The sequence below is a fragment of the Penicillium psychrosexuale genome (genome assembly GCF_028828465.1).
Source record: "Penicillium psychrosexuale strain IBT 29551 chromosome Unknown utg000002l, whole genome shotgun sequence".
NCBI lineage: Eukaryota > Fungi > Ascomycota > Eurotiomycetes > Eurotiales > Aspergillaceae > Penicillium > Penicillium psychrosexuale.
In genome coordinates this window covers 1270503-1295129 of record NW_026643187.1, presented here as the reverse complement: position 1 = coordinate 1295129, position 24627 = coordinate 1270503, and the positions used below count along the sequence as shown (strand labels likewise).

The 24627-nt window shown below is 50.7% G+C and overlaps 5 protein-coding genes across 5 annotated transcripts; 1 reads left to right on the top strand and 4 right to left on the bottom strand.

Moving 5' to 3' along the window:
* Positions 1 to 1089: 1089 nt before the first annotated feature.
* N7518_001615 (phosphotransferase family protein) lies at positions 1090 to 2725 on the bottom strand (the record flags this gene model as incomplete). The annotated part of the gene is made up of 2 exons (XM_057182543.1): positions 1090 to 2362; positions 2412 to 2725. The coding sequence occupies 2 exons, from the start codon at positions 2723 to 2725 to the stop codon at positions 1090 to 1092; spliced, it is 1587 nt and encodes a 528-aa protein (XP_057043993.1).
* A 1396-nt stretch (positions 2726 to 4121) lies between these two features.
* On the bottom strand, positions 4122 to 12109 carry N7518_001614 (type I polyketide synthase; the record flags this gene model as incomplete). Its single annotated transcript, XM_057182542.1, has 6 exons — positions 4122 to 5021; positions 5076 to 5396; positions 5454 to 10111; positions 10181 to 10718; positions 10774 to 11299; positions 11352 to 12109. 6 exons carry the CDS (start codon positions 12107 to 12109, stop codon positions 4122 to 4124), a joined length of 7701 nt encoding a protein of 2566 aa, XP_057043992.1.
* Positions 12110 to 12824: 715 nt separating this feature from the next.
* On the top strand, positions 12825 to 13674 carry N7518_001613 (uncharacterized protein; the record flags this gene model as incomplete). The annotated part of the gene is made up of 3 exons (XM_057182541.1): positions 12825 to 12866; positions 12921 to 12939; positions 12995 to 13674. The coding sequence occupies 3 exons, from the start codon at positions 12825 to 12827 to the stop codon at positions 13672 to 13674; spliced, it is 741 nt and encodes a 246-aa protein (XP_057043991.1).
* A 1370-nt stretch (positions 13675 to 15044) lies between these two features.
* N7518_001612 (p24 family protein) lies at positions 15045 to 15959 on the bottom strand (the record flags this gene model as incomplete). Its single annotated transcript, XM_057182540.1, has 4 exons — positions 15045 to 15062; positions 15122 to 15309; positions 15378 to 15585; positions 15762 to 15959. 4 exons carry the CDS (start codon positions 15957 to 15959, stop codon positions 15045 to 15047), a joined length of 612 nt encoding a protein of 203 aa, XP_057043990.1.
* Positions 15960 to 16890: 931 nt separating this feature from the next.
* Positions 16891 to 23649, bottom strand: N7518_001611 (putative myosin class II heavy chain (MHC); the record flags this gene model as incomplete). The annotated part of the gene is made up of 1 exon (XM_057182539.1): positions 16891 to 23649. One exon carries the CDS (start codon positions 23647 to 23649, stop codon positions 16891 to 16893), a length of 6759 nt encoding a protein of 2252 aa, XP_057043989.1.
* Between the last annotated feature and the right edge of the window lie 978 nt (positions 23650 to 24627).

Below are 24627 nucleotides of genomic sequence, written 5' to 3'. Positions count from 1 at the left end.
TCGACTTAAGTACTTTGCTGTTCCAAGGATCTGGCTTGTAACAACCGGGAGATCTTTGGCGACATAGCTTCGGTGGGATAGGTTCTGTGCGATACCCTCATTCGGTAGGATCTCCTCGCTAGGATCTCTTCGGGGGATGTCTTCGGTGAGATACATTGATTCTACGGCGGCATTCTTCTGTGTGGTTTCTTCGGCGGGATTCCCTAGGAAGTATATCTTCGGTGGGATATCTTCGGCAGCCGAGGCGCTGTTATGAAAATATTTGCTGGAGTAGCCGGAGATTCTTATGACGAGTTAACTAATTTGGGCATCGATAATATAGGCTCGAAAGAGTGCTCATGTTCATTGAAAATATTAAACTGGACATCAGTGAAGGGGATACAAAGTGAAGTACTTAAGCATCTCTGTCTGAACATATAACCCCGATGCTGCCTAATATTCGAATTGGTGACCAATTCCTAGGTTGCTGCAACTGGGTATAGACCTATGAGCGCCTGATCTGGAACGTGAAGGATGGATCGTTACAGCATGTATCACCCACACGGCGAAGGGATACACTAGCAAAATCGGCAGATACGATCTCTGTAGAGGGCTAAAGCAGGACTGCGACAATGCCAATATCAGAGTTGACTTAGTCCCGTGGTTACTGGCCTCTTCTACAAGTGCTAGAAGGTTAGCGACAATACCAACAAATACTAGTTCACTATCAGTGCTGGAGACGAGACCTAAATCGACAAACTTTGTGATCCTGATACTCCTTTCCCATTGTATATAATCATCACCGTGATAAGTGGTTCGTTGATGAGCCTTTCGATTGTACTCGACAAACCAATCCGACAGACTTCTTCGAATTACACCCGAGAACTAAATGCCTTGTTCAGATAATTATGCGGAGAGGGACAATAGCGAGAATAGACTAATAAATTTCGCTAGACAAGAACTCCTTGGTCACTTAAGTTGGGAGTCTTTTGAGGTCTGGGAATAGCACATGGATCATGGATTGAGTGAGCATAATGATAATCTCTCCTTGCTTGTGTTTCTAGAAATAGACCTGGGTGCTCTACATCAACTGTGAGAACCGGATTCTACCTAAGACTCGCACTCTTCAATGCCAACCCTGTCGCCGTGTTGCTTTTTGAATTCCAAAACCCATCGCCAAAGTCGTCGGTCAGTTATAAATATCTGCCCTGTATCTCGAAGGCCAGCACATTTCAACGGGTCGTAGTTGAATCCCCAGTCTGAAACCATTGTCAAATGACGAGCCAAAGACAGCTCGAATGTCAACGGTTTGGTGAAAAGGTCTGTCTTTGATTTTTGGATATGAACTTCTGAGAAGTCATCGAGTCTGATTCTTTCGTGTAGGTCTCGAAAATGAGGTAGAGTTCTTTGTGAAAAGAAATATGACTCGAGCTTCTGGTTTGATAGGACGACTGATTCCCACATGGTACGGAAAAGTGAAAGATCGTCTGTGGAATCAAATGCCAAGAGCCTTGTGAGACACCAAGCAAATTCGCTGTTTTCGACACACTGAATAGCTTTGGGGACAGATAAGCCCACTGGATTACGCTGCACATTGAGTGCTGCATCTTTGAAGCCATCTATGAAACCAAGGCAGAATCTCTCGTCTAGCTTGTGCCGCGATCGAGGAAATCCGGGTGGTAACAAAAGCAAGGGAAGGGGGACAGTTGTGGCGAACGCCCAATCGATGATGCACGTAATATTGTATTGATCGTCGACGAATATGTTGCTCGTAGAGAGATCTGGGTGGCAGAGTGCAAAGGTGCTCGGAAACGTGACTCCGTGCCAGTTGCCCTTATATTGAGAGATCAAATGTGTGAGCGCATCAGCAGCAATAGTATAGTCAACTCGATTTGCGGCACCTTCGATTTTGTGTCCAATAGTGACGAATTGGCTCCAGAGGTCCCAGGCAGCATGCCACAGATCCGTGTTGGGGTAGTCATTCCGAGAGGGTATCGGTGCAGCAAAGCAATGGTGAACTAACGGCAGCTTTGCAGCGTGTTTTATCAAAGCCGCTATGAGGCTGAGGTAGAACTCATTCTCTTTGGTAAACGGTCCACGAGGAATTCCTCGCAAGGAATGTCTCTTGTGCTGTATATGGCCTCTTGAAAGGCATTGTCCAATAACAAAAGATCCATTTTCTTCAAATAGAGAGCCAATTTGGGGAAACCGGACTTGAGCAAGTTTCCATGTAATGTGACCCAATTGAGACATCACTTTGTTAATTTCGATTGAATCCAGACGATTATGAAGATCATTTCCTCCCCACATTGTTTCCAACGTCTTGCCCTCCGCCTTGCTCATCAGAATGTATGGGATCCGGAGAGGGTTGTCTGGATAGGCACTTCCGAAGATCAGCTCCATGATATGGATTTATCTTGCAGCTCGCTTACCAATAGGAGTAAACATCAGGAACAGGGATATCTGTGTATATTTTGAGATATTTGAGCGTAGCAGCTTCGCTAGAAAGAAGTTTGGCGGCACTCGCGTGAGACAACTCGGGGTGATTCTGCACCGGCGAGCGAAGAACCCATTCGACGCCATCTTCAAACAAAACGAAAACAGCCCAGTTGAAGCCGCCTCGTCGCGGACGTTGATTCAAGTCGCATGTGCACGCGATTTCCCGTCGTATCTTACTCGCGAGGTGACATAGAGCGGCTACGTCGAACTCACTGTACTCAAAGAGCGGAGTTTCTTCTTTCTCCATGTTGTGAGCCAAAATGTTTGGGGCAGGGAGTTGCTCTGCTTAAGACAACTTGGTAAATCCCTGAGCAGTGAAAAAAGTGACATAATGAGGCAAGTATCAGATCCCAAGGGTGATAGCGAAGAAAGAACCCAGGGCGTCGTTCCCAAGGAAGGAACATCACATCTACACACGTGACCAGTACCAGTTTGGACTATGAGATATCGAAGTTGAATTCTCCGTCATGCCGTATGTTTACTTGGGGTATGAATAGTGAAAATATAGAAGTTTGGTTGTTAAGGTAGTCGGCTGCGGATGGAAGCAGCGGCATTGTCTGATCCTCCACTCGTTGAGTTAGGTGACATTGGCTTATGCGCCTTCGCGGACGAGGGGCCCTCCTTGGCCCAGTCTAGAAGATCTCTGCATCCCACGATCCTAGTGTTTTGTTCATCGTCGCCCCCGGGAACGCTGACCGACGATACATTCTAGTTCAAACGGCCAGTCGTCTGTTCTGCCATCTTGTTGGTCATTGGCCTAGTACCTCTGGGGATGGGGATTTTGCTTCTAAGTTCCAGGTATTGAGGTCAATTGAGCTGGCTGGCTCTGGAAAATCGGTGAGAGCTTAAGGGTTTCAACAAGGTGAGGGTACTTCGATTCGTCAATCCAGCGAGAGTAGGTGGCTGGGTCGAGAGTGCCTAAAGCGGAGTTTCCAGCGACTTGTCGAAACAGGATGGGGGATAGTCCGTTTTGCGTTAGCGAGTCTGATATTCTTCTGGGACGAGGTGCGTGGAAGATCTCGATCACACATGGTGGGGGGGTGGAGCCATTTTTATAGGCGAGGTTTCTTGGCTTGGTGATCCTCAAGCAAAAGAGGGGAGGGCTGGAAGTTCGGATGCCAGCTCAGAGGGTTTCGAGGTGTTCTGTATTCCTGAGTGCTAAAACCGCGCTCATAACTTGTTGAAAGAGCTTCTTGGGAATGTTTTCGCAATTGTGATTTTTCTCTGATCACATGATATCCGCGTGATTATTTTGGCATGAGAATGTGTCAAAAAATTACTAGGCCTTACGGTCAACAGCATTGCAACCCCTACAATTTACTCTTGACAAGGCCATTACATCCCATACAAGCCTAACAATATCCTTACTAGTATGGTGACCCCAGTAGTAACCGGACGTTTCCTTGTTCTCCACGGAATATTTCTCATTGGAAAAACATGCGACCTGGTCTACAGAATGCGAACTGTTTAAGGAGTAATTCATAAGATATCAAGCTAGTTTGAAAAAGAGACATTTGAAATTCAATCTTCATATCCAACAAAATAAGATAAATAAAACAGAAAAGGTTGTATAGTATAAGGAATAAAAAAACAAATCAATACCTCGCCAGATATATTTCAATGAAGTGTGCATAGGAAAATATTCATTCTTGGCTGGTTCTGCCTTCAGCCATGTCAAGACCCCACTCAACCTTGAGGTCTGAAGTAAGTATACCCGATTTCTTGAGAATCGTCTCGGCAAGAGCCGGGACAGATTCACTGGTCAAAATCTCAAGGATCTGCAAATTAGCTTCCAACTCGCGGGTGATCCAATTTCGGATCTCGATAGCGACCAGCGAATCCAAGCCATAAACCGTGATAGGCGCAGCAGGGTCAAGGTCTTCCATCGGACGCATAAGAATGCTAGAGATTTTGTTGAGCACGGCAGCCCCAACAATGGCCTCGGCTCCTTCGCGGGTCTTCGATTGCCGGATCACAACTGCCGGTGAAATCTCGGCACCGCTCTGTGCAGACTCGACCAATGCACCCGCGCCAGCGAGAGTGGAGAGGCGCAATAGGTGCGACAGCTTGGTATCGTTTACCCAGAAGGGCTGTTCACTGGCGGGTGTGGATTTGACTGCTTCAAACCCAGCCACGCAGTGACCCTCGCATGAAATGTCGAACTCGTTGCGGATTGCTGCCGTTACGAGACCACGGATATCAGATGCATCAACGGACTCTGTGCCTAATTGTTTGGAGATTGCCTCGCGCTTCTGATCGTCGGAGAGATATCCGACTCCACGGACAATGGGCAAATCGATTGTGGAACAGCGCATCTTGGCTGTCTCAGGGTACTGGGCGAGCGCAGCCATGAAGGTTCCACTGGCTGCGTATGGTGATTGACCCATATTGCCAACAAAACTAGCAGCGGACGATAGGTTGATGAAGAAATCCACGGTACCATTAGTTGTTGTCAATGCCCGTTGAACGTTCCAGATTCCGTGGACTCTGGGCATCATCACCGTCTGGTAGTCCGCGAAACTGAGCTTTTCGAAGAGCGTATCCTAACGGGAGAGTTAGCGGATATCTTATCTGTTGTTTGATGCTGATAAGCTTACCCGGAGAACCATAGCGCCGTATACAACACCACGAGCGGGAGGCATGCGAGCGAGGAGCGGAACAAGATCTTGCTCCACGCTCTGATGGTCCGCCACATCGCAGCGACAGACTTCCACATTAACACCCTGGCGGATAAGATTCTGAACAGTTTGCTCGGCCTTTTCAGTCTTAATACCACTTCGAGAAACCAGGATAAGATTCTTGGCTCCCCTCTCTGGCAGCCAGCTGGCAATGTCGAGGCCAATCCCACCGGTCCCACCAACGATGATATATGAAGCGTCCGCGCGGAGAAGATTTTCGTCTCTTCTAGCGGGATAGACCTGTGTGGTGAGTTAGCGATCATCTGCTCCAATTGTCGTAGATATCAGCAAACATACCTTAACCATGGAGTCATCCGTGACCTGGACGACTATCTTGCCGATCACCTGTCCACCCTGCAGCGCACGGAATCCAATCTCGACGTCTGAGATAGGAAGAGTAGTGATAGACCACTTTGATTGGGCGTTGGTGTCAACAAACAGCTTGAACGCATCACGCAGCAGCCGCTTCGTCAATTGCGGACGCTTCTCTCTGACCATTCCCAGATCGACAGATGCGAAGGAGATGTTCTTGTTAAAGTGAGACATCTCCAATCGAGAGTTTGTCGTGATGTCCCGCTTGCCCAGTTCAATGAAACGACCAAATGGCGCGACACACTCAAATGTTGCTTGCAAAGCGTCACCGCTAAGCGAGTTGAGAGCAACATCCACACCCTGACCACCAGTGGCGTGTTGAATACCCTGCGCAAATGACATGTCACGACTGAAGAAGATATGATCCTCTTTGAGCTGGTAAGTTTCCATAAGGAAGTTTTTCTTTTCGAGGCTGCCAACGGTTGCGAAGATATTAGCTCCAACGCTTTGAGCAATGATTATTGCCGCTTGGCCAACTCCTCCTGCAGCGGCGTGGATCAGGACGCTCTCATCTTTGCTCAGTCTCCCCAAGTCAATGAGAGAATAGAAGGCAGTACAAAACACAGCTGGAATCGAAGCTGCGGTCTCGAATGACATGTCGTCAGGAATAAGCAAGGATCCAGAGGCCGGACAGCGAGTGAAAGTTGACAATGAACCTGGTGACATTGCACAGACTCGATCTCCGATTTTGAAGTCGGACACCGCGGCTCCCACTTGAGTCACGACTCCACTACATTCCTGTCCGAGTCTTTCACCTTGAAGCTGGCCCATGGCCATCAAGACATCTCTGAAGTTGAGACCGGTGCTGTGAACCTGGATCTCAATGTGGTCTTCCGGCAGTGCTCCGTTGCGGGAAACATCGTCTGTGAAGTAAAGCTCATCAAGACCCCTCCCGTCTCCGGCAGCAAGTCGCAAAGCCCGATCTTGTTTGAAAGGCTGCATCTGGGGAGGGGCATTTGGTGTCTCTTGCTGGACACTAAGGTTCAATGTGTTGTTGTCAACCAAGCGGGGCACACAAACATTGTCATTTCGGACAACAAACTCCCAGTCATTCTGGGCCAGCTGCGATTTCCGACAAAAGACTCCGTTAAATACCTTGAGCATATGGTTCACTGCCTCAGCGTCGGGCATGTTCTCCCGCTCTCCCAGGTCAAGCGTGGCGAATTGGAGCCCAGTCTCTGATCTCACAGTGCGAGCCAATCCAATTGCCATGTTCGCACCAAGCGATTCCAAATCAGATTTGCTATGACGAACAACCCACAGTAGACCCCGAGCCCGGCTCAGAAGACGCTGCAATGCGTTGAATTTTTCTTGGGTGAGATGCGATAGGATCGAGCGATCCATTCCCCCAAGGAAAATACACCATTTTCCGGTAACATCAACCTCATCAGAGTTAACAGCCGTGATGGGGTCAATCCCAGTCATCTCCTTGAGACCAGATTCGAGACTGAGCGACGAAAAAGTGCCGATCGAGTCAACGCCAAGAATCACAACATCACCGGCGTTTGCGGGACCGGTTATTGGGATATTAGCAGTGGATGTCATGAGACAACCAGATTGGAAAGATGCTCCAGGGTACTCCTCGACACACAGGTCAACCCCGGAGAAGTCATTCTCCTTCATCACATTGCTCCATCCTTCGACGGTGAGGAGCGGTCCGTCCGTGCGGAATTTGTCATTGGCCAGCCACCATCCAGGGAGGAGTGCGAATGGGAAGTGGCGTGCCCTAGGGACAGTTTCCTCAATGAGTATAACCTTGCCACCGGGCTTCAGAAGTCCTCGGATGTTTGCCATCGCCTGACTGATGTCGGTAGTAGCATGCAGCACATTGCAAGCAACTACAACATCATATGTGCCATTGGTGAAGCCTTGGCCAGTGGGATCAGCCGACACATCTAGTGTCTGGTATGTCATGAGATGTCCCCAGCTCTCGAACTTTGTCTTGGCTTTTTCAAAGAAGCCGGGAGAGATGTCGGTATAAGTGTAGTGCCCGAACCGAGGCGTCGACCCTGCTTCGCCGCCGCCCAGACTCTGCAAAATAGGCATGGTGGCGCCGCCTGTTCCAGCACCAATCTCAATGATGTTGAGTGTTGGGTTTTGATGTGCCATCTTGTCAACGCAGACAGAGGCATTGGCATACGCCTCACGAAGAGCATCAAGGTCACTGTAGTATCTTCCGATTCCATCATCCTCCAGAAGTACATTCAAGGCGTCTACCTCGCCCCTGAGGATTTTTGGAAGCAACTCTCCCACTTTGAACGCCAGCTCACTTGCTCCATTAACGGTTCGGCTTTGTTCAAGGACGTCAAGTGACAAGCCATCTTTGGTGCCCGCATTTTGGCAAGTTTTCTGGGCCCAACGATAGAATTGCCGATGATGGGGCTCGAAGGTGGACAAATCATCTTCTGTCACAGACTTGACCATCTGTGAAAGGTAGTACTCTGCCACAGATTCGAGTTGCTGCATTCGCTCAATGCCTTGGGACACATCAGTCTCGGGGCGAGGGAGCTGTCGATAATCTTCGGCGGAGAGGAAATCAAAGCAGGGCTCATATTGCATCTTGTAGCAAATCTGATCCGGCGAATTGTCCGTTGAGCCTTTGATATCATTCGATATCGGAACCAAAGTAATACCATTGATGTCAATGAGCAGATTCGCCGGGTTGCTGGGAACAGTGGCGAATATGCGGTTTGTCTCAGGGTTGCTCGCGGACTCGTTTCCTGACTCGCTACCATAGAGTTGGAGTACAGTACCAGCACTTATTTCGTGGGACAATGAAACGGAGATGTGCTTGACATGCGATGGCACATGGGTGGTTTGCGGCCCGGGTTCGCCGTAACCACGAAGCAGCCACATGACTTGACTGCATAGATCAAGTGTAACAGGATGCAGAATGCAGGGGGTCTCATACTCATGTGGCATCGCTGCCTTCGTGTCTGGAATGCGTAAGGTAGCCAGTGCTTGGCCATCCCTGCTCACAGAGGCATCGGTTAGTCCTTGGAAGAGAGGACCGTAATTGACACCACCGTTGGCGATATTCTCGTAGAGGAAATCGATATGCACAGGAATATTACAAGAACTTCGCATATTCAATGCTTGTTGAGTGAAGCGTGCTGTCTTCTCGAGCTCCTGTCGAGACCCGTCGACAGGATTAACATCCTTCGCTTCTTGCACCATGATGAAACCATTGCAGTGTTGGTCCCATCCGCGACCCTCGGCCCATGAGAAAACCTTGAACTCGTGCCAGCCGAGGACTGATTTGCTGGGGGCTTCCGATCGGGATGGTTTCAAGGTGAGAATTGTCTCCACCGATGAGTTATCCGGGATAGTGAGGACACGGTTAATGAAGATATCGCGGATATCGATCTTTCCGGGAGTGACATGGTGCAGCTGTGCATGTTGTGAAATAGCCTCCATGGCCATGGCCAAGAATCCGGTCATTGGATACACAGTGCGGTCATGGACTCTGTGCTCGCGGATCCAAGGGTGATCATCTGCACGAATGATGTTCCTCCACCTAGGTTCAAAGTCGACATTCTCCATGCACAATGAGCCGAGGATATCACTTCGAGGGAATTGGGGATGGAAATGGTTATCACCTATCCGTGAGCTAAACCAGTATCTTTCCGAGTGGTTCCATGGATATTTGGGCAGATTTGTCAACAAAGCTGGCTTTCTCGTCGTTGTTTTCAAGTTCGGGAAGTTGATAGCTTGGAAGTCGAGATTCAGACCCTGCGTGAACAGCGAGCCAGCTAGGTTTTGGACAGCCTCGATGTCATCCACCTTGCGTTTCAAGGTATGAAGATAATGGACGTTGGAATTTGGGGCGTATTTCTGCGCAATGTCTTTGACGGGTGTCTGCAGCGCAGGATGAGGGCCAATTTCGACTAATGTGGTGATTGGCGTATTTGCCTGCTCATCGGTGATAAGGCTCTTCAGACCCTCCACAAACTCCACACGGGAGACCAGATTGTCCACCCAGTAGGAGGCATCCAAGGTGCTTCCTGGGACCAATTTCCCATAAACAGTCGAATGGAATGAAACCTTAGAGTCCCGAGGCGCAATCTTACCGAGTAGGCATCTATATTCGTGCGAGACAATCTTCATATGATGAGAGTGGTAAGCAACCTCGACCTGCAATCTCCGGGTGAAGATCCCTTCTTTGTCCAAGGCAGTCTGCAGATCGTCGATGACCTCCGCGTCTCCAGACAAAGTCACGCTGGACTCACTGTTCACACAGGCAATGACAGCCTGGTTCCCTCGCATAGCATCCAAGATTTGCTGGATGTCTGAGGCGCTGGCTCCAACCGCTAACATTCCTCCCTTGATAGACTTGTCATTTGCAACCAAGTTTGCCGCGACACCACGAGAGTACGCCACACGAACACATTCTTCGAGATTCAGAATGCCAGCCGCGTAAGCTGCTGCAATCTCTCCGCTAGAATGGCCGACCACTGCCTTGGGGCGAATACCCCAGGATGAGAGCAGGTCAACCAACGCTAGCTGGACCGCAGTACAAGCCGGCTGGCTCATGTATGCGGCAGAAATAGAGCTCGCGCTGGGGTCAGTCAAAAGCAATTCATCTTTGCATTGGGAGGTTAGTGTCCGAGTATATCGCTTGGGGCAGTGTCACAATTGGGTTGGAGACATACCTATAATTGAGAACGTAGCACCGAATGATTTCAAGCAAGCGTCAACATCCTGCATAGTCTTCTTGAAAACCGGGTAGGTGCCCAGAAGTTCTTTGCCCATACCGTGCCATTGCGCACCTTGTCCAGTGAAGACAAAGCCGACAGTAGGCTCTTTGGAAGAACGAACAGGCACTGCGTCGTTAGATAGAGATGCATTCAGCTCCTGTCCAAGGATTGCAGAGCATGCCAACCTCCATGGCAGGAATGTTCGTCGCTGTCCCAGTGTATAGGCCATATTATCCAAAGTGCTATCTTTGAAAACAACCGGGAAAAGGTCGAGGTATGCTCCGATTGATTTCCCAAGCTGAAGAGCAGCCTGTTTATCGTACGCAGAGACAACATACAACTTTCGCTTGAGAGGATCGTTGTTCGCCGCAAGGTCGCCTTCGTGCCGGGGACCACGCTGTAGGATAACATGGGCATTGGTCCCGCCGAAGCCGAAGTTGTTCACACTTGCGTATGGTTTGCCACGGGGCCAAGGCATGAGCTTCTTGGGAACCTGGTTGGGTGTTTAGCTCGGTTCGTTGATACCTCAAGTCGGTGCTTGATCTTACCTTCATATTCCAGTCTTCCATCGGTATCTCATCATTTGCCTTCTCGAAATTGCAGTTTGGGGGTACGAAGCCTCGCTCAAGTGCCAGGGTGGTTTTGATCACAGAAACAACGCCGCTGGTTCCTTCTGTATGACCAATGTTCGATTTTACAGACCCAACAAGCAACGGTTGACGCGGAGTGCGTCCTTTGCCAAAAACGGCATTCAATGCAGTGGCTTCGAGGGGATCACCAACTTTGGTTCCCGTACCGTGAGCCTCCACAAATCCTGTCAAGGACGGGTCAATGCGTGCCTCTTTATAGACTTGACGAATCAGTGCTTCCTGTGCCTTGCCATTTGGCATTGCAATACCTCTGGTCCGTCCATCCTGGTTGAGACCACTGTTGATAATTACAGATCGGATAGCATCTCCAGCAGCCTCCGCATCCTCAAGAGACTTCAATATAATACATCCAGCACCTTCACCTCGGCCAAAGCCAGTACCGCGGTGATCAAATGCATATGAGCGACCAGTGTCGGAAAGTAGTCTTGGGGAGCAATCAGCTTTTGTGGGTCAAGGAGACTGCCAGTTACACTTACCTAGAACGTGTCATTGAGATGAAAGCCTCGGGGGTTATATTGAGGTGACATCCTCCCACAATGGCCATGGAACATTCACCGTTCCGGATACTCTGAGAAGCCAGATGCAGAGCAGATAAGCTGGAAGAGCAAGCTGTGTCGACCGTAACACTAGGCCCGTTCAAGTCAAAATAATACGAAATCCGATTCGCCTGCAATGCCATGGCTGTTCCAGTGGCAGCATACATGGGGATAGCTGTGATATCTCTAGTGTTGTTGATTTCGTAGTCTGGGTATGAGGCGCCTGCGAAGACTCCCACTTTTTGGCCACTGATCTCGTGACTCGGAATTCCAGCGTTCTCGAGCGCTTCATACACACATTCGAGGAAAATACGCTGTTGCGGATCCATTGATCTCGCCTCTTGGAGTGTAATGTTGAAAAACGGCGCATCGAATAGGCCAACGTCTTCTTTCAGGAAGTGAGCTCCTACTGGGTTGAAGGAACCTGGTCGATCTGGATCAGGGTGATAGAAGGACTCGGCGTTGAATCGGTTTCTCGGGATTGGCGACCAAGCACTCCGTCCTCGAGAACACAGGTCCCAGAACTCTTCGGCCGTGGAAACGTCGCCTGGGAGGCGGCAGGACATGCCGATGATGGCCATTCGCTTGGGCACATCGCCTGTGGCATTATCGGGGATCTCACTAGGTGCTTCGTGCAAAAATGCATTCGCGCTCTCGGTAAATGGAGTTCCAGTACCGGAGGGCTCTTGAAGGCGCATCTTTGATAGATTCGGTGTCTGGTTTGAAGATGTCGAATTATGTACCTGGCTGTGTAATCACCAATGTCCAGCAAGTGTCCAAAGAGACAAATATCGATTTGCAAGAAAAGATATGTATAGAATAGTACAATCACACAGCGTTCGAAACAGGCACTCGGTTCATCCAAGTACTTCCTGAAAGGCAGAGAGTAAACAACAAGGGCGTCGAGATGGTTTGTACAACATAGAGTGCGAACCGCCCTTGCATAAACACCCAAGCGTGCGCGTGCCGATCTCTGTCCAGTAGTTTCCCGATTGAAACAGGGGATTCAACATTGAATCGGGCAATGATAGGTCGAGAGAAGGCTTATGTCTGTCTTCCTTGATGACGAATCTAACAACTCGCAGGGACGTCAATGGGATCATCCATGCATGAAAGTATCCCCTCGATTCCTCATTAGCGGTTTCCAGGATTGTAGATCGAGATCAGTACATCTGACCTCGTCCATGTATTTGCAATGGTCTGGATAGTGTTTTCTCCGATGCCCTTGCTAAGGCGAGGGTGCGTTCTCCGTACATTCCAAACACAGGGGCAAACCCCCGGGACCCTGGCAGATTCCTGATGGCATAATTTGTTATTGGTGCCTCCTCGCGTAGCAAGTATCTTTATAGAACCCTCCGGGTGGTATTCTACCTCGCCTTTTTCTCCGAAGATATTCCCCAGTTGATTTTCGCGATGAAGTTTCTATGTCTCCCAGGTGGCTATTGCAGTGCCAAGGTATGTCAAGCATTTTGTCACGTGGAATAAAATCATCTGACGCCGACTATACAGGCTCTCAAAACACAGCTAGGTAAGAAGCTGCATTTGATGCGATGGACGTCGGAGAGAACTAATAGTGGGTACAGGTCCGTTCTGCGATGCCCTCGCGGCCAATGGAAATGCCAGCTTCCACTACACGCAGGGAACCACCGAGGTGCATGTTCCCCCAGAATTAGCCGGGTTTTTCGGTCCGCCGCCCAACTATACCTTCATTAAGGTTGATGGGCCTGCACTGGTCCATACGAACATGAGTGACTTCCCGAAACGCGACACCCCGGAAGAGGCAATGAAAGCCGCCACAAAGGCGGCTGGCGATCCCACATTCTCATGTATCGCTGAGGTCATGGACCGTCTGGTCGGCATTCTTGACAATGAAGGCGACATTGATGGTGTGATTGGCTTCTCTGAGGGCGCCCAAATTGCCGCATCGCTTATTCTAGAGGAGCAAAGAAGAGAGAGGGAACTTGGTCGGATACCTCGACTTAAATGTGCGATTATGTTCAGCGGATGGCCACCGGTGCACCCCGTGACTGGAAAAGTTCTCACGGCTGACGACTATAATGAAGAACCAATCACTATTCCGACTTGCCATGTTATCGGTGCATCGGATCCGTTCCTTGATGGGTCAATGGCTCTGTACAATATGTGCGATCCAGATACTGCGGACCTGTTTGATCATGGGGCTGGACATTTAATTCCAAGAAAGAAGCAGACTGCCGATGAGATTGCTTTAGTTGTACGCGAGATGATCAACTGTTTGGCTTGAGTTGTCCTTTATATAGCAACACACCAGAAACAACGTCCGATGGGCTAGATTTACGCGCTATCCCGGACATTGGGTGCATTTCATGTTCTCATAAATATAAAATTCTCGCACTAGTCTACTCCAGCAGCGGCCTTGTCTCTGCTTCTTCCCCCTCCTCATATTCAATCTGACCCTCTGTTCGTCACCATTGAGGAAAGAGACCAACAAAGGACGCAAGTCCCAGATCCCAAACTCACCCCCTAGTGACCTCCGCCCTTCCTCGTCAGCCTGTCCATACTTCGCCGCCTTCCAACGCCATCGGGTCCGGCGCACAAGCCACAATTATCCAACCCCTAGAACGCCCAACGCCAACATCACGAGCACAGCAACCATTACTGACAGAACAGTCAAGGTACTCGCATGGCACCCAAATGGTAGAATTCTCAGCTCCCATATCTCCTTAGAGCCAAGGGGGCAGATGCTTTCTGAGCCGACAGGCGCAAGTATCGGACCCGTGATAGGTTAGGAACACAGGTCGAGGACTATACCACAACAATCAATAGTCAGCAGAATATGATATGTCTGATAAATCAAAGCAAAAGCAATCATGAGATCCGTGGTAGGTGAGGTGTGGCCTTGAAACCCCCATTCTGGGGGCTGGGGACGCAAGGGAGCAGGATGTGAAACGAATACGAGGGGAAGGTTCGCATATCGAATGCAAATTACCGGGAAGGGAGAGGAGGGGAGAATCAGACTCGACTACGAGAAAAAGCTGGTCATAAAAGAATGCGACCTACTATACAATATGGTAAAGCGGATCTCTGGAATCAGGGTTGTCCAAGGGGAAGCTAGAGTTTTCCAGGCCATTCATCACTGTTTACTTGGTTAAATACCATGTAAGGTGGTCGTGGTATAGCTGGTTCCTGTCCTCAATAGTGAGATTTCCTCCCTTGCAGACAGAGCACTTTGCCTCTGCTGAGTTGCGGGTGAGTGTATAGTGAAATAAAAGATTTGCGAGAAATCCCATGTGTTTTGTATAGAGCTTATATTTTGCAACCCAACATGAGACATTATCAATTGGATCGAAAAGTGCGCAGTCTGCATTTTTTGGCTGCGGTACTTTTGCCACTGTATCCTCTAGACATCTACAACGCACGCACACAAGTCCCACATGAAGGGGTCATCTGAGTCACTGTGGTGGTACAGAGTTATATTATATAGACTTGATGATCGCATGATACCGTGGCGTGAAAACGTGATAAATTTATCCTGGTGAATCGCGCTGAAAACGAACTGGCCCAGAAATACCAAAAGCCACAATTGTCGCTCATCGATGCGTAACAGAAGGGAAAAGGAGATGTTTTGGATCGAGGAAAGACGGTAAATTTAGTTCAGACCACACGCTTGACCTAAATATGGAGTATTAGTATATCATCTTCCGGTGTCTCGATCAAAGGAACCCACGTACCTCGAAGAATCTCTTCAGCCACCACACCTGGAACACACCCTCGCCAATAACCACCATAAGCTGGAACATGCTCCACCACTTCACGCGGCCGTTCGTGCTCTCTGCGGTATTGCGGTGTACTCGCTCGCGCACGACAATGTACGACTGCTCATCCTTTACCTGTGTCAAAGCCTCAGAAAGTTTGCGAACTAGATAGTACGACATGATCAGTCACAATATTCTTCGTCTTCCGTCGGCTGTTATTTCCCACGCTTACCTTCGACCTCGAGGGGATCCTGCGTCATCTCGTGTTCGGGCACGTAGACAATTCCGTGGACGTTGAAGGAGACCTCCTTGGAGTTGGAGGTCCAGCCCTCGTTGCTGAAGCAGTAGTTGTATTTCCCGTCCAGCTGTGCGGTGAAGGAGTAGTCGTCGGAGGCAACAGCTTGCTTGAAGTACTGACGGTTTCTCAGGGGATCCTCGACCTGCCACGACCGAGCGTTAGCATCTAGCTTATTTTGAATCGGTCCTCCATCATGATGTAGCAGGTGGCCTAGTCCGTAGGTAGGCATAGACCTCTCGGTTTATAGATCCGATATCCCATGCCAGAGCCACCATCAAGCAGAAGTGGACTCCCGAGCAACACCGGGATAGTTCATACCCAGAAATCAACCTCAATGTTATTGCTCCCTCCAAACTCCCGATCTCCAACCTGGAAAGTGACAGTCATGACATCGTCGCGGTGCAGTGACTCGTGGAAGCATTCTCGTGAGTGAGACTTGAGCTGGATGGTGTGTGCGGTCGCGGCGGTGATCCACCCCAGCGCGGTGACCAGGATTGCGCTTGTTGAAAATCTCATATTGGAATATTTCGGCTCCGATGAGTCTGGGGTGATTGACGAGTGCGTGGGTGGTGATGTTGGTGTTGGCCGTCAACGTCAACGCGCAAGGTGTCAATTGGCGGCGCTCGGACCACTTCAGTAAACACCGCTCCGCCTTGAAATTCAGTCTTGGCTGTATACTGGAGTTGGGTGGATTTAGATTGTGATATGAATAATTATGTTATGGTTAGATTCAATGAGTCTCTCATAGGATTGGCATCTATTCGAATGAGAAGCTAACACTTGTAAAGTTATACCGCAACATATATATCGTTGCATTGTACGTCAACTACAAACAGCGAAAGTCTTTGTAGTTATGTACAAGCGAACTGAACACTTGCATGAGAAGAGTAACGTAGCAGTGGTAAAGAGTCTGAATTCATTTTGAAATAGTAAACACTCGAACAGTGATAAGCTACAAGAAACGCAACGGGAAAGCATGTATATCAACAAGCTACATCCGACAATATCACAACAAGGGGGTGTACATGATAATATAGAACAGTCAGAAAATAATGAATGACAGAGATTGACTATTAATATGTATAGAAGGCATGTAAACGATAGGACATGAAAAAGAAATGTAAGTAGGATATTCAATGTACAAGTTCTTTGGGGAGATGAGAGGTAAGAGGCAAGCGGAATAACGGGGTGGTATCAAATCCGAAAACGCAAACATTGATCAACGGCCATGAAGCCGGAAGATATGTATGTATGTCGAAAGGGGGAATATGGATATAACGAGAGGAGAGAAACCCGACCAAACGCAGAGATAGCAAAGATATCACAGATTGAGGATTCGTCCTGTGGGCATTTTTCTGCCGATAGAAAATCCAAAAAAAACCAAATAAAACACCGAGCGGAGATGGAGTTCAGAAAAATCTATAGGTAAGGATCAAGGGCAGCAGAATCACTCTTCCTCAGTGGAGGGTTCATCAGAAGAGGAAACGTCAGCGTCGGCGTCAGCTTCGGTTTGAATGATGTAGCTTTCTTCGGCTTCAGCCTCATCAATCGTAGGCCCAAAAGGACTCTCATTATCCCTCTCCCTTGGCGAAGCCGAGACCATCCCATCAACGGTACTCTCGTTCTCATCCGCGAAGCTCCCATCCTCGTAGTTCGCCGGCTCGGCATCATGGTCATAACTCGAGCGACGGAGAAGAGGCGGCGTCTGAGGCGGCTCCATGGCAGGTACCTGACTGCGAACCGCGCCACGTTTTGGGGCTGAGTTGAAGCTTCTCAAGGGGCGAGTTTGCGCAAACCGTGCGGCAGCACTAGTCTGCGAGCCAGTACCGTTCCCGCGGGCGTGGGAGCTCGGGGGTGTTAGTAGGCCTGACAGGAAGGTGCTCGCGTTGCTGGGCTTTGACGGGGTCTGATTGGAGGCGTTGGCGGCGGATTCGCGGCCTTTTCGCCAATTTCCCCAAGCGGCAGCTGCAGCTAGGGGGAGGGAGCGGGGTGAGGCGGCAAGGTCGGCGAGGGAGGGGAGGTTGCCGGATGCTAGCCGTTCTTTTTCTTGCTGCTGCATTTGGAGATTGGCCTTAAGACGGATGGCTGCGTCGCGGACGGCTTGCTGATTGAATGCGGGCTTGGATACAGTCTCGATTATGTCTTGCAGGTCGTCAATGCGGACGCCTAGGAGCTCACGCAGCCAGGTGATCTCGGTGTCTTTCTCCTTGATCTTATTTGGCGCATCTTTATCTATCGCGGAGACTTCCTGTTCAAGCTCCTCGATACGTGTCTCGCGCTGCTGGAGCTGGTCCTGAAGGACGAAGATTGACTCGCGCAGGGCTTGAGGGGAGATCCGTTCAGGTTCTTCAGATCCCTTGTTGTATGACATGGACGGCGTCGCCCGCGAGTGCGAGGTTGCGGCAGCTGCGACCGAGCTGGGTTTTGCCTTGGCGCTGTGGGCTGCCTCAGCAGCAGCACGGGCAGCAGCTTGAGCGATCTCAACCTTCTCTTCGAGGAGGTTTACGCGCTCTTGGAGATGCTTAGCCTTGTCCTCGGACAAAGCCATCCGCTCCATGTTATGGCTCTCCCCGCGTGCACGATCCTCTGAAGAGTTATGCAAAGCGCGAGCGTGACGTTCGCGGAGGTCATTGAGAATGCGCTCATGCATCTTGCGGGTCTCATCGATGGCAAGATCCTTAGCTGCCAGGGCGGTGGCCTTTGAGTCCCTGGCTTCCTCGAGGAGAAGCTCGTAGCGCTCGCGAGAGGTATCGGTATCCATGCGGTTGTTATCAAGTTGGGTCTCCAGACGAATAATCTGAGCCTCCAGCTCGGCACGCACAATGTTGACCTGGCTGTTAGCAGCTTCGAGGTCTGCCTCCATCGAGGAGCGAGTGCGCTGGATCTCGACGCGGCTGCTCTCACGGGCTTCGACAAACTCTCGCTCGAACCGGGCAGCCTTGATCTGCAGCTCATGGTTCTCCGCCCGGAGGCTAGTGACCAACTCCTCCAGTCTAGCCTTGTCTTGCTGAGATTGCTCATGGACGAACCTTAACTTCGTGGCCTCCCGTTCTTTCTTTTCGAATTCGTGGACATCCTCCTCAAGCTTCTCACGCAATTTGAGCTCGCGAGAGTGCGACGCGCGCAGCTCATTATACCTGGCAGTGTGGTCTTCCTCCCTTCTGCGCCAGACAGCTTGGTCGCGAGTAATTTCAGCAGTGACACTGATCATGTCATCTTGGAGACGATCGAACTTTTCAGTGAGGTTCTGGCGCGAGATCATGCTATCCTCAATGCGAGTTCGCAGGTGGTCAACGGTCTCATGAAGAGACTTGTTCTCACCTCTGGTAGTTTCTAATTGACGACGGAAGCTATCGCTAGAGAGACGGTACTCGTCGAGGGTACCCTCAAGCGCGATGTTCTTCGTAGACAACTCGGCGATAGTAACCTTGAGAGTCTCGCTCTCTTCCATAAGAGACTCAGTGCGGAACTGCATCTTCTCAAAGTAGGGGATCTTCTCTTCCTTGAACTGGAGCAGACGAGACTCGGCATCCTCTGCAGCAGCACTGTGACGAGCAGCATCTTCCCTAGCAAGCTTCAATAGTCGCTGGACCTCAGTCATAGCATCCTGCGCGTCACGGCGATCCTTGTACTCCTGCTCGGCACGCTCATCGGCAACTCGCAACATACCCTTAAGGCCCTCGATCTGGAGCATCAGGCTGTCGGCACCAATCTCCTCGGCCTCTGACAGGCGCGGGCTCGGGGGTTTCTGCAAGGCGATCTGCTGAGCCAATTGCTTGGCCATAGCTTCTTCGAGAATCTCACGCATATCACCAACAGGGTCCTGAGCGAGCTTCTTGATCGTGAGAGCCTGCAGTTCAGCAATGCTTTCTTTCAGCTGCGACATCTCGTGATGGCTGGAGTGTGGGGAAATGCGTTGAGGGATGTCATGGGTAATCAAAGCTTCCATAACGACATTCTTGAGCATTTCTAGCTTACGTTCCCTCGTATTGTGGGGCGAGCGATCGCGAACCGAAGCTTCCTGACCATCATCGTCCTCATCATCAGCATCACTGTCTTCCATCTCAGCGGATGTGCTGCGGAAGACCATTCTGCTTGCAGTGCCACTGGCAATAGAAGCCACCGACTGCTGAATGACAGCCAAGGCACGTTCCACAGGGCCCAAACGATCATCGATCGCAGAGCCAACAAGATCGTTGATACGGCGATCGAAGAAGCGGTTACGGTTCATGAACTTCTCGTCCTCACCGGCCGATATCATGTCGTCCCAGTCACTGACATGGTCATTCTCAGTAAAGAGCTGGCGAACAGGAGACTGCAGACGAGAGATAAGGCTCTTCTGCGGAGAGAAGGTAGCATTGCTGTTGGCATCCATGTCCGAGCCATGTTTGGGAACGGTGAGCTTGTAGGTCTTGGGGACTCCACCAGGGCTCGGACTGGGTGCTTCGCTGCGGGCATCCGCAGAGCCAAACCGCTTTTCCTTCGTGGGACCGCCCATCGACTCTGTGAGGTGGTCGTGTCGCGGCTGGAAGGGGGTCGCGTGGATCGTTTGGTAAGGAGTCGCGTGGCGCTCGATGCCAACATCGGCGTCGTCATCGTTTAGCTGTTCCATAATTGCATTCAGCTCCTCGTCGTCAGGCGAGTCGTTCTCGGAGTCCCAATGACTGTCGTAGTGCTTATGTTTGCGGGTGATGAAGTCTGGTTCCACATGGGTTGGGGCGTTGGACTCAGGCTCAGCACGATGATCTGACGTGGTTGTATTCTTAGATGGGCCAGTGACAGCGAATCGAGAATCCATGAGTCCAGCTTGCTTGTGTTTCATTTCAACAGGACTCGAGAGAGTGTTTTCGATGGGCTGCTCCTTGACGATATTTGCTGCAACGGGTTTTGTTTCAGCAAAGCTGGAAGGCTGCACAGTCGTGGGAACAAATTTAGAAACAGCAGGCTTGAACTCGAAAGGCTGGGCACTAGCCGATAGTATAGTGGTCTTGGTCGAGCTCTTAGATCCATGAAGAGCATGGTCGACACCCTTCGAGACAGTGACAGACCTATCATCTCCTGCTGCAGGCTCCCTTGGTTCACGTTCTTCGATAACAATGTCCTTAGAGGTCCGCGCCCGGATCGGCGATCCGGGTTGAGACCCGTTCTCGGCCTCACGTTTCGCATCGAACAAAGTCCAAGTATCAGCTTCACTGACAGGTGTACCCGTCCGGTCTACCAGATTATTCTCTTTGGAAATGGCATTCTCCTTGCCCTCAGCGACGACATGCAGCGCACTCGAAGCTTGAGCATTGCCCGCCTCGCCCAGAGGGTGGGTCGAGTTACTATATGTAGCCTCGCCCTCAGCGTTGCCGACACCGCGACACGCACGCTTGTGGCGGTCGGTAGGTACAGGTCGACCATTGGTGTCGTCTTCAACGGCCTGCTTTTTGTCGTTGGTCTCCTGTTCGATTTCATCGGGTCGCACAATAGGAATAGCTTTAGACTTCTTCTCGGGCGTGGTAATCTTGCTGGTGTCAATGTCGCCGAAGATTTTGGTGCGACTAGCCGGAGGCTGCTCGGAGCTGGCATTCGAGTTGAGGCCAATAGAGGAGTTGGGGTTGAAAACAGGTGCGTCAACATTGAACGATGCGGCGGAGAATTTGAATCCGCCACTACTACTGGCATTGTGGTTCAGCTTAGAACTCATTGGTCCATTCACATTCACAGTGCTACCAGGCACGAACGAGGGAGGCGGGGCAAAACCAAGTCCTTGGCTTCTGCCGAACTGGAATGGGTCATTTCCGAACGGCACAGGCTGGGGATTGAATGATGCATTAGGGTTGAATGCCTTGGCCTCAACGTTGAGTGATGAACTCGAGAGCTGCGACTGATGGCCCCCGTGGTAGGAGTGGCCGCTGGCCTGTGTCTCGTGCCACGGTCCTTGGCGAGTCTGCGGCGTACCCGCGACGCTGGGATTTGTGTCGAGGTCAGACCCATCATGACCATTCTGTTGGTATTGGTCTCCGTAGATTTGCTGAGGAAGCTGGTGCTGGGCGAAGGGATGAGGCGGGAGTGGGTGGTTTTCGTTTTCTGGCAATCCCCAGCCCGACTTCAGTATGCCGGCATTCAGCCCTGCATGGCCGTTGACATCATGGTAATCATCCTCTAATTGCCGGTCAATCGAGTCTTCCAAATGATAATCGGTATGTGTCATCTGGTCCAGCCCTCTTTGCAGAGTCTCGCTCAGATTATGACCGTGACCTCGAGGTGTAGGCTGGGAAATTTCGACACTCGATGCGTGGAAATTATCTGGGTGTCCATTGACCGGGGTCTTAGGAGCCTGGTATGGCAGGTCTTCCTGGTGCATACCATGGCCAAATTGAGCATCGAACACACCCTTATCGTTAAATGCCGGGTAGAGAGACCCTTGGTCATGTAGCGGAGACACTGGTGATAGCATGGAGGAAAAGTTGCCCATGGCCCCTGGCCCAGCCGAAGAAGTTGGCTGCCGGGGGTTTATGAAGCCTTGAGGAGTCATAGCTCCCTGAGCAGGAGGCGTGGGCTGGAATTGGAATGGGAATCCACCCATCATATTTTGATCCGCACCCATGAATGGCGTCTGCATACCGAATTGCGAAGGTGATGCCATGGTTCCCATACCACCAGGCGTAGGCATTGATGATTGATTGAAATGAGGCGAGAATGGGTGAATATGGCCAAGGGGATTGCTTGCTGCGGACGCAGTAGGAATCGGCGGGGATGTAACAAGGCCTGGGAAAGGCGTGCCGCTAGGGTTTAACGAGTAATCCGGTGAAATGGATTGTGCAGGTTCATCGTCGCCGAATGACACTCCCAGGGCGCGTAGCTTTTCTTCTTGGAGCTCGGTGATATAAGCCTCCCACTTGGCCCTGTCTGGGAAGTTGACGACAAGTGGCTGGCTCTTGGATATTTCATGGAGGTCATATGGGTCGGGATATAAGGGTCGGCTGAGACCTCCTAGAGTCGTCATTGTGGAGGGGTCCCCGGAATCGCCAATGGTGAATCCACGAACATCGTATCCTTCGTCCTCCCATTCTTGCATTCGCTGCTGAACGTCGGCCGGTGTTAGGAGACGATACCCAGGTTCCGAGCCTCTCCTATCGTCATTTGGCAGCTCGATTATGCAGGCTTTCCCACGCCAATTCAGCTTCTTTCTCCGTCGTGGTGTCGGGGTGGCTGCCCTGCTGATATCAGGGACATGTATTTTTAATGGACCCGGGTTGAACGGGTCTTCCATCTGTGCAGCATCCTCCATCGCATCTGCAGGCGGAGGAGGTAACGGCTTGTCTATCGGCGAGTTTACCTCGACGGTAGGTGTGTTTGAGTTTGACATGTTGTCTTGCGGTGGATCTTTATCGTAAGCGAAACCCCAAAAATCCTCCTGCCGCAAGGTACCAGCGCGTTTATGCTGACCTTTGTTGCCTTTTGCACGCGCAGCGGCCTTCTTCCCGACGAAATCAGAGAGCGTTGGGGTTTTCAATAGATCGTCGGAACGAAAGTCGTCCTCCAAACCAAGCCAATCGTCCGAAGCGTCGTCAGCGAAGTGGTTTCTCGCAGTGATAAACGATGGCGCTTCACTTCCAGAGTCGTCGCTAAGCCAATTGCTCCGCTCCGTTCTAGGCTGACCAGTAAGGTACTGGTTGATCCAATCTTGCGTGAAGTCCCGGATCGATTTATCTCCGATATTGGCGGCGAGATCGCGGTCCACGGGTACAAGTATGTCGTCGTTCGTGATACTCGATCTCCGCAGCTCCGTGTGGTTGGCTACTGACGAGACGGGCGAGCTGGGACCAGATCCGTTGTCGATCTCAGAGAGTTCGAGTTGGCTATTGGTCACTGACAGTCTCCGAGTGCTAGGTGCTGCATATGGGGATCCCCACGCGGTGGTGTAGTAGATGCTGCTTTCCGCCTTGCGATTATCCGGCGAAGAGGACCCAGATCCTTCGGTTGCGCGATATGAGGATAGGAATGGGAGAGGCGGGGGTTCAAGGGTGATGCTCCGCGGAGAGGTTCGTTGACCGGGGGAACCAACGGTCGACGGACTCGAGTCTTCCGATGGCGGAGACGACAAGAGTAGTGAGGGAGCCAGACGCGATTCACGGATGAGGCGCGTGTCCCGCGACTGAAACTGTGGAGAAGGCGCCGAGAAGGCGGAAAAGACGGAGTGATCTAGATCTGTAGACATCGAGGTGGTTAGACTGGCATATTTGGAGGGATCTAGAGTGATTGAATCAAGGGAGTTGAAGAATAAAGTCCACGTCGCGGTGTAGCGCGAAATAGGGAGACCAATTTCACAGTCCCGAGGAGGGTGCAAAGAGAGATAATATCAATGCGTATACACACCTTCCGTGTCGACTCCTGCAGCAAGCACTTGCTTGCCGCTCCGCTTATCGTCCAGAATGTTGACGCATGGAAATCAAACCGGAATTGAAGACCACCGCTGGCAAGACAACCTGGGGCCAGATAATGTACAGGTTGTCTTTTTCTGGTTTCGGGATAGGCACACTTTGCAAGTGAATGAAAGTAATGGAGAGATCAGAAGCACGGTCAAGTCTGAAGTATCGAAGACCAGGATGGGGAACTAAGGGGAAAAAAAGGTTGGACGTCACGGGTATTGGATCTTCGTACTCCGTACTGGGTACCTCCTAGAGTGTGGATAGCCCCAGCTAATGCGGTGTACAGGTACGATAGGCCCATTCAACGCTCACTAGTATTATTTGTTTAGCGCAGACCGAGGCCGTTGGTTTAGCTGTGTTGGCTTGGCTTTCCCGACAAAGTCAATTGCTATATCTACGCATAGCACAAGTACCCTTACCTTTTAGATCCAGAATTAAGGATTGACTGTAAGTTGAATGCTCATGGCCACTACTGTGCTTCTGCTTTCAAAGTAGAGTAAACAATGAAAACTGGAGTTCCCAGAGATTCAGGGGTAGAAGAAAAGCTTTCCATGGATTTGACTGTACCGTACCACTCCCGGGCGCCGTCCACGGACCCTATTCGCAGCATGACTAATGGTTTGTCTTGTCATGAGCCAATCAGCGTCTATCGTACAACAAAATGGTTCTAAGGAGCGTATCTTCATGCTGATTGGTGAGATTTTGTCCACGGGAGTCGGGTAATATCTGTTGCGCCCCGAAACTAGTCTAAAGGACTCGATGTTGAA